Source organism: Physeter macrocephalus, chromosome 18 (genome assembly GCF_002837175.3).
Source record: "Physeter macrocephalus isolate SW-GA chromosome 18, ASM283717v5, whole genome shotgun sequence".
Lineage (NCBI taxonomy): Eukaryota > Metazoa > Chordata > Mammalia > Artiodactyla > Physeteridae > Physeter > Physeter macrocephalus.
The window spans coordinates 81323009-81331212 of NC_041231.1; the positions used below are offsets into that span (position 1 = coordinate 81323009).

General features: G+C 36.2%; 1 protein-coding gene across 1 annotated transcript in view; it reads right to left on the reverse strand.

Moving 5' to 3' along the window:
• Positions 1 to 2747: 2747 nt before the first annotated feature.
• The window catches only part of MMUT (methylmalonyl-CoA mutase), a 30000-nt gene continuing 24543 nt past the window's right edge, over positions 2748 to 8204 (reverse strand). Inside the window, exons 12-13 of the mRNA XM_055079659.1 lie at positions 6981 to 7148; positions 2748 to 3208 (exon numbers count right to left, since the gene is read on the reverse strand). Coding sequence (XP_054935634.1) covers positions 3080 to 3208; positions 6981 to 7148 — 297 coding nt within the window. The 3' untranslated portion in view covers positions 2748 to 3079. The remainder of the gene's footprint in view (positions 3209 to 6980; positions 7149 to 8204) is intronic.

Genomic DNA, 8204 nt, shown 5'->3' on the forward strand with positions numbered 1-8204 from the left:
CGATTTTATTAGGTTCTTTTTTAAAGAAAAGAATTTTGAGCAGTATGAAGTGGATAGGAATATACAGATACTAGTGGAGAGTGATGGTGACGAATAGCATAATCTTGTCTGTGAATATAGACCTAGAGCTGTTTAACAGCCCCCCATCCCCACCCCATTAAATGAATCCCCACTCCCTGAAATGGAAATCAGAAGAATTCATCCGGTTTTCTTTTGTTGCTTATCCCTCCTACTTCTATGCAGGTTTTGCTCAGAAAGTCTGCATCTTTGAAGCTCTCCTCCACTGCCTATATTACTATTATAATATTCATATTTATATAACACTTATATTTCCATTAAAGGAAAGGATTTGACATCTTCAGATGCCTAGAGACATCATTCTAGTATACTTCCAAAGCCAGAAAAGCTTCTAAAGCTCTGGTATTGACCAAAAAAATCATTAGAAAACAAATCCTGTAATTCTGACTTTTCCTAATGTTGACATTATGCCAGTGTATCCAGTCGTGAAATCACTGCACATCAAAAAAGGTCCACAAAAGAACAACTAAAATGGGTGAGAGGAGAGCAGATTCCACACAGCAAATACTTAAGGATCAAGAGCCTTTTTTTTAAAGACAAAAGCCAGATTCTGTCGATTCAATCTTCCAAAAATAAGATCATAGTCTCTCCATCTTTGCCATCTCTGAGCAGCACATAAGCAGATAAGCTTACTTAGAATTTCTGTATTATATTATTGTAACAGTCTCTCAATTCTTATCTCCAGTCTTGACTCCATTAAAAGGCATCTTCCACACAGTTGTTATGCTGAAACAAATCTCATCAGATTATTTCCCTGCTTAAAACCCTTATATGAATCTCTTTCTTTATCTTCAGGATAAAGTCCAAATCCCTGAACTGTACAAGCCTCTGTACAAAATCGGTCAGCACCTACCTTCCCAGTTTCATGACTTAACATTCATTCTTGTTTAATAATAAAAACTAACATTTATAAAACATGTACCATATACCAGGGCTGTCCTAAATACTTTTTTGATGTGGTAAAACATACAAAACATAAAATTTACCATGTTAACCATTTTTAAGTGTAAAGTTCTGTGGCTTTAAGTACATTTACATTGTTGTGCAACCATCACCACCTGAAACTCTATACCCATTAAATATTAATTCCCCGTCCCCTGCGCTCCCCAGGCCCTGGCAAGCACCATTCTACTTTCTGACTCTATGAACTTGACTCTTCTAGGTACCTCATATAAGTGGAATCATTCAATATTTGTCCTTTTGTAACTGGCGTATTTCACTTAGCATAATGTCTTCAAGATTCATCCATTATTATGTGTATCAGAATTTCCTTCCTTTTTAGAAATAAGCTGAAGAGCGTTCTGTTGTATGTATATACCTCATTTTGTTTATCCATTCATCTGTCAGTGGACACCTGGGTTGCTTCTACCTTTTGGCTATTGTAAATGATGCTGCCATTAACATTAATATACATAGGTTAATGTACAAATATCTGTGTAACTCCCTGCTTTCAATTCTTGTGCATGTATACCCAGAAGTGGAATTGCTGGGCCATATGGTAATTGTTTAATTTTTTTGAGGAATAATATCACCTTCCACAGCAGCTGTATAATTGTACATTCCCATCAGCAATGTCAAAGGGCTCTGTGATAGTTAATTGTATATATTGACTTGACTGGCCATGGGGTACCCAGATTAAACATTATTTCTAGGTGTGTGTGTGAAGGTGTTTCTGGCTGAGATGAGCATTTGAATCAGTGGACTTGGCAAAGTAGACTGCCCTCCCCAATGTGAGTGGGCACCAGCCAGTCTGTTGAGGGCCTGGAGGAGGAAGGAAATTGGAGGAAGAAGGAATTCACCACTTTTTTTCCATCTCGCTAACTGAGCTGGGACATCTCATCTCTTCTCTGGCCCTTGGACTGGGATTTACACCATAGGCTCCCCTGGTTCTCAGGCCTTCAGACTCAGACTGAATCACACCACTGTCTTTTCATATACAGACACCACAGCCCTTTTACACTCCCGGCTCACATCATCATTCTGGAGGAAGCCATGGTAACAGCTTGAGCACTTTCATTTTAGGGACTACTCATAAAGATCCACTCTCTGAGTCTTAAGCCAAGCCTAGCAATAACAGGGTCACGTGCTCACGTTCAGGAAGGGAGTCAAGTCAGACCTGAAGGAATATTCTGCCATTTCCCCCCCGCCTCCCCATTCCAACTTTGGGTCTGATTTAATACACTTATAGAATTAATTCTGGTAGAATCTGGCTGAGGACTACAGTCACAATATAGTCCCTACATAAACACTCCCATTATTTTTTCCAAGATAGGTATAATTATTTTATATATATGGATTACATCTTCTGGTGTTCCAGTCAATGTAAAACTAAATTAAAGAATGGGACTAGTCAGATTTTTTTTTAGGCATTGTTTAATTCTTAAAATAGAAAGTCAATAGGTTTATAAGAAATCTTTCAAATAAATATCACAATTTAAAAAAATAATACCTTTGTCTAGAGTTTCTGACAAAGTATCGAGCATATGTTATAGAGAGTTTTTAAGGATAATTTTATAGAGAGTCACAATATAGTCCCTACATAAACACTCCCATTATTTTTTCCAAGATAGGTATAATTATTTTATATATATGGATTACATCTTCTGGTGTTCCAGTCAATGTAAAACTGAATTAAAGAATGGGACTAGTCAGATTTTTTTTTAGGCATTGTTTAATTCTTAAAATAGAAAGTCAATAGGTTTATAAGAAATCTTTCAAATAAATATCACAATTTAAAAAAATAATACCTTTGTCTAGAGTTTCTGACAAAGTATCGAGCATATGTTATAGAGAGTTTTTAAGGATTTTTTTTAATTTTTAAAATTAAAATTAAAGTGAAACTATACATACACACTTACGGCATAACAACATTCTTATAAGTCAGGGGCTTGAATGTAAAGCTTTCAGGAAAGCACGTATTAGGTGTTGAATAATTTGAAGACGTGGCTTCTTTGATCATTAGTGAAAGAATAGTTTAGAAAGCTAAAACAAAAACAGGATGTTATATAGATTGTTGCTTCTTTTCCAAACACTTCTCAATATCATCAAGCACTTGAACGGCGGCCTTTGGAATTCGAGTCCCAGGACCAAATACATTGGAAACACCAACTTTAAACAGAAATTCATAATCCTGTTGAAAGAATTTAATTAGTAGAACAGACAATATTTCTAATTTCAAGACAATGAAACAAAAGGACAATGAACGCTGTCCTTTCGTCTTTATCCCCAACGCCCCAAACTTTCTCATCCGGTACACTCTTGGCATTTGGGGCTGAAAAGTTCTTCCTTGAATGGGACTGCCACTAGCACCACCGTTAGTACTCCAAGACATTAAAAGAAAAAAAGACATCCTGCCCATTTTCCAAACACCCCAGTGTGTTGTTTGTGGTGGGAAGCTGTATGGTCCACCAATTGAGAACTTCTGAGCCCTAAACCATAATTTTCTCTCACCTAAATTTTTACTACTTGCCATTATTTCTGTTAACTTTAGCAACACATTATAGCTTTAAATTTACAAGGCTATTTATTTCCTCCAAGGTAATTTTGTCTACAGCTAGTGAATGGTGTAGTACTTTGAATTTGGCTTCGTGATGGAATTAGATTCTCTAGAAATGAAAATTAACTCATTTTTAAAAATTCTCTGTTGTTGCTGCTGCTGTTTGTTAGTTTTACACAAAGTTTGAGTGAAAAGATTCCCCAAAAAAAGGGCACAAATACTGCTCCAGGCTTTAGATTGTTTTAACATCAGAATATTTGTAGCTCTATCAAGTTTAGGACGTGCTTTAAAGTCCTGATCCTCATCCACTAGGGTGATCATATTTCCAGGACATTCTGGTTTGTGCTTATTGTTGCAACAGCTTTTTTTTTTTCCCATGAGTCTTTTTTTTAATTATTGAGGTGTAATTGACACATAATATTAGTTTCAGGTATACAACTTAATGATTCAATATGTGTATATACTGCAAGATGATCACCACAGTAGGTCTAGTTAACACCTGTCACCCTAGTTACACAATTTTGTGTGTGTGCACTTGTGAGTTTAGAACTTTAAAGATTTATACTTAAAACTCTGTAACACACTGAGCTCTTGGTAACTCTCTTAGTTACTTAGTACTATGTCCTTAGTCCTTAGTCTCTAAGGTACTACTTACTTACTTACATACTACTCTCTTAGTAACTTTCAAATATGCAGTACGGTACTATTAACTATGGTCACCATGCTGTACACATATTCCCAGGACTTATTTATTTTATAACTGACAGTTTTTACCTTTTGGCCCCCTTCACCCATTTCACCCACCCTCTACCACTGCCTCTGGCAAACCACCAATCTGTTCTTCTCCATATAAGTAAGATCATGTGGTATTTGTTGTTTCTCTGTCTGACTTATTTCACTTAGCATAATGCCCTCATGATCCACCCATGTTGCCGTATATGGCAAGATTTCATTTTTTTTATGGCTGAATAATATTCCTCTGTGTGTGTGTGTGTGTGTGTGTGTGTGTGTGTATCTCACATTTTCTTTATCCATTCATCCACTGATGGACGCTTAGGTTATTTCCATGTCTTGGTTATTGTAAATAATGCTGCTATGAACATGGGGGTGCATATATCTTTCAAGTCACTGTTTTTGTTTTCTTCAGATAAATATCCAGTATTGGAATTGCTGGATCATATGTACTTCTATTTTTAACTTTTTAAAAAGTATCTATATTGTTTTCCATAGTGGCTGCACCAATTTACATTCCTATCAACAGTGCACAAGGGTTCCCTTTTCTACACATCCTTGACGACGCTTGTTATTTCTTATCTTCTTGATGAAAGCCATTCTAATAGATATGAGGTGATATCTCATGGTTTTGATTTGCACTTCCTTGATAATTAGTGATGTTGAGCATCTTTTCATGTACCTGTCAACATCTGTCTATTTAGATCCTCTGTCCATCTTTTAATTGGATTATTTTTGCAGCACCCTTTTTAGTAGTACTCATTTTCATTCTTAAGAGTGATCACATTGGATGATTAATTACATGGTCATGCTAATTATCCCCCAGCTACTTCTTTTCTATCTCTATTATTTCCTTATAATATTCTTATAATACCATAATTCTGCAATGGCACTTAACATGTGTTATTGCTATAAGCTCCACAATGGCAATGGCTCAATCATTTTGATTAACCGCCATATATTAGTGCTTTCTAATCTAAAATCTAAGAGACTTTCAGTTGAATAATTGCAACATTTTATATATTTACTGAAAACAAATAATGAGAAAAAGGCATGGGTGTTAACTGAGATATAATTATATTATGAAGGATACCCATGTTAACACACAAGTGTGTCATTATAGAATATGATCCTTAGTCTTTAAACTCATGGGGAAAAAAGTATGGTAAACACCTACAGATGTTCTAGGTAATTTAAATATCCAGAGACTTATACGAAATATATTTCTTAAAAATGTCAGCTCACTTATATAACAGGCCTGCATTTCTTCTCAATTCATATTTCAATGCCAGTATTTTGTGCTGCCTAATTATTTTGGTTCTTAAATTTTAATATCATGCCCAAGAGCTTAGGGATTGTAGACTATAAAACTGCAATATAGATAGAAGTATTCCACACAGACAGCAGTAAAGACTAAAAGCCCTTTATATTGCCAAATAGTAAACTATATTTATGAAGATAAGAGCAAATGTGCTGACAAAAGCAGTTTTGTGTTGACTGTACCCCATTAAGTATTGTGTTGTTAGAAAGAATAAGTAATACGCAGCTTGGTCGCCAGCCCCACATTGTCACCAATTTCACAACCTCATACATATGTGTATTTTCTCATTTCCTAAGTAGTGTATAAATTCATTATTTTATATTCTGAGTTGTAATGGAGGGAAAACACTGTAGACATGGGCACAAGGTCACATGTCACTGACAGATTCCTGCTATATAGTGGTGAGACCTTTATAGTATGTATGAATCATTTACTTAGGAGCAGTTTCATGTAAAGCTCTTGTAACTCAATACTTTTTCCATTCTTAGTAAAAAAGAAAATTTGATATAATTAAAAATTAAACTGGAAATAGACCCAATTTATATCTTAAGTATTTTAACTTATCAGGAAGGTGTCCCTGCCCCCTTAATAAATTAATTGACATTATTGTTCCCTAGCATCCATTTCTCCTTTCCTAAGAGGATCTACCTTTTTGTTCAAGAATCCACCTCTGCCCCATTCAGCCAATAATTTTTCGGACAGGCTGACTCCATTTATGTCTGAATTAGGTATTTTTGGCTCTAAGAAAACTATACCCCAATCAAATTAGCTTCATGAAAAAGCGGCTCTCACAGGACCATGTAATTTATACAGTGCTGAGTTAAGGCAACATTTAGGGATGGGAACAGGCAGGAAATGGACAAGGCAGTGACTCTAAAACAACAGAAGTAAGTGCTACCGACTGACTGACTAAAGGACTGGCTCCACTGCTAGGACAAGGGGTGCTCACTCTATCTCTAGGGAGGGGCTGATATAGTCACCGTGTGTTCACCATTCTTCGTTACTCCAGTTGTGAGATTTTATTACTTTTATCCTGTTCCTTCTCCGTCATTGCTTATTGAATATAAAGAAGATAGATCTCTATCTAGGTGACTAGTTTGTAGGGAGGCAACTCTCTCATACAAGCATTATATATTATTAAATCAAATTATGCATATCAAATTATAATATAGTCTAAATAGAAAATAACATGGACCACTTTTATAGAATTTACTTAGTAAATGACCTAGGAAATGATTTGGCTCTAAATCTGCAACAAATTTTTAGAGAAAGTATATAGAAAATTAAAGAACTACGAATAAGCTACTCAGGCTTCCCATCATGGTACTAGAAAATGTAGGAGATGAACAATACCTGTGGTGGTATCACCCCGCCACACATGACGAGAATATCTGGCCGTCCAAGGGCGCTGAGTTCCTTGATGAGCTCAGGAACTAGGGTCTTATGCCCAGCAGCGAGTGTGCTCACACCCACAGCATGAACATCTGCATCCACAGCCTGCTGGGCCACTTCCCGGGGAGTCTGAGCAATTCAAAAGTAAAGAGACAAGTCATTATTTATTCCGAAAAGTGTTTCTAAAGTGTTATACTACTTCAATCAACATTCCAAGATTTTCCTCATTAAAAATCTTGAAGTGAATATAACTTCATATTTCATCAGCGAATACCAACTCATCCAATTATTATAATAAACACCAGGGCTATATCTGCTTCTAGCACTACAAACTATCAATTAGATTTAAGTTACAGCAAAATATAGTTCCCCCCAAAATGTTCAAGATAAAGTAGAAATACAGGCAAAATATATATTATCTCTTCATTATAATTTTTAAAAAATACATCTGTTGTCTTCACTATCAACATTTACTGAGAGGCAACATGGGATAGGGTTTATAAAGAAGTAAGAGACTGAACATAAAATGCAACATGAGAAAGAGAGCCTTAGGTTTTAAGATAGAATGGGAAAGAACAAGATGGTGGACTAGGAAGCTCCAGGACCTCATTCTCCCATGGAAACACAGAATTAACAGTAATATATGGAGCAAAAAAAGGTGAGAACTATAGAAACTAGTTAAGGGGCTACAGCACCCAGGAAAGTGCATAAACAAGAGAAGAGAAAGGATGGTGCCAAGGAGGGCATGCCTCTCGTTTATTAACTGATTTAACCATTGGGAGATAGAATCATAAAGGATGTTTTCAAACATTCGATTATGAATTGAATTACCAAAGATCATATCTGCTCTGTAATGAGTCCGTGACATTGCTTTGATACTGTACACATCTATTTAAATCATTTCATATAAAAAGTACCTACAAGTTTCTCATTGTAAATATAATGTAAATTGAGTCAACTGGGAAGGATAAGGCCACCTGAAAAACCACTGCACAATTATAAGCACTAAAAATACTATCTAAATCGGTGAATTTTCTGAGTTGGCAAGATTTTTGTGTTTTTTTTTTGTTTTTTTGCGGTACGCGGGGCTCTCACTGTTGTGGCCTCTCCCGTTGCGGAGCACAGGCTCCGGACGCGCAGGCTCAGCGGGCATGGCTCACGGGCCCAGCCGCTCCGCGGCATGTG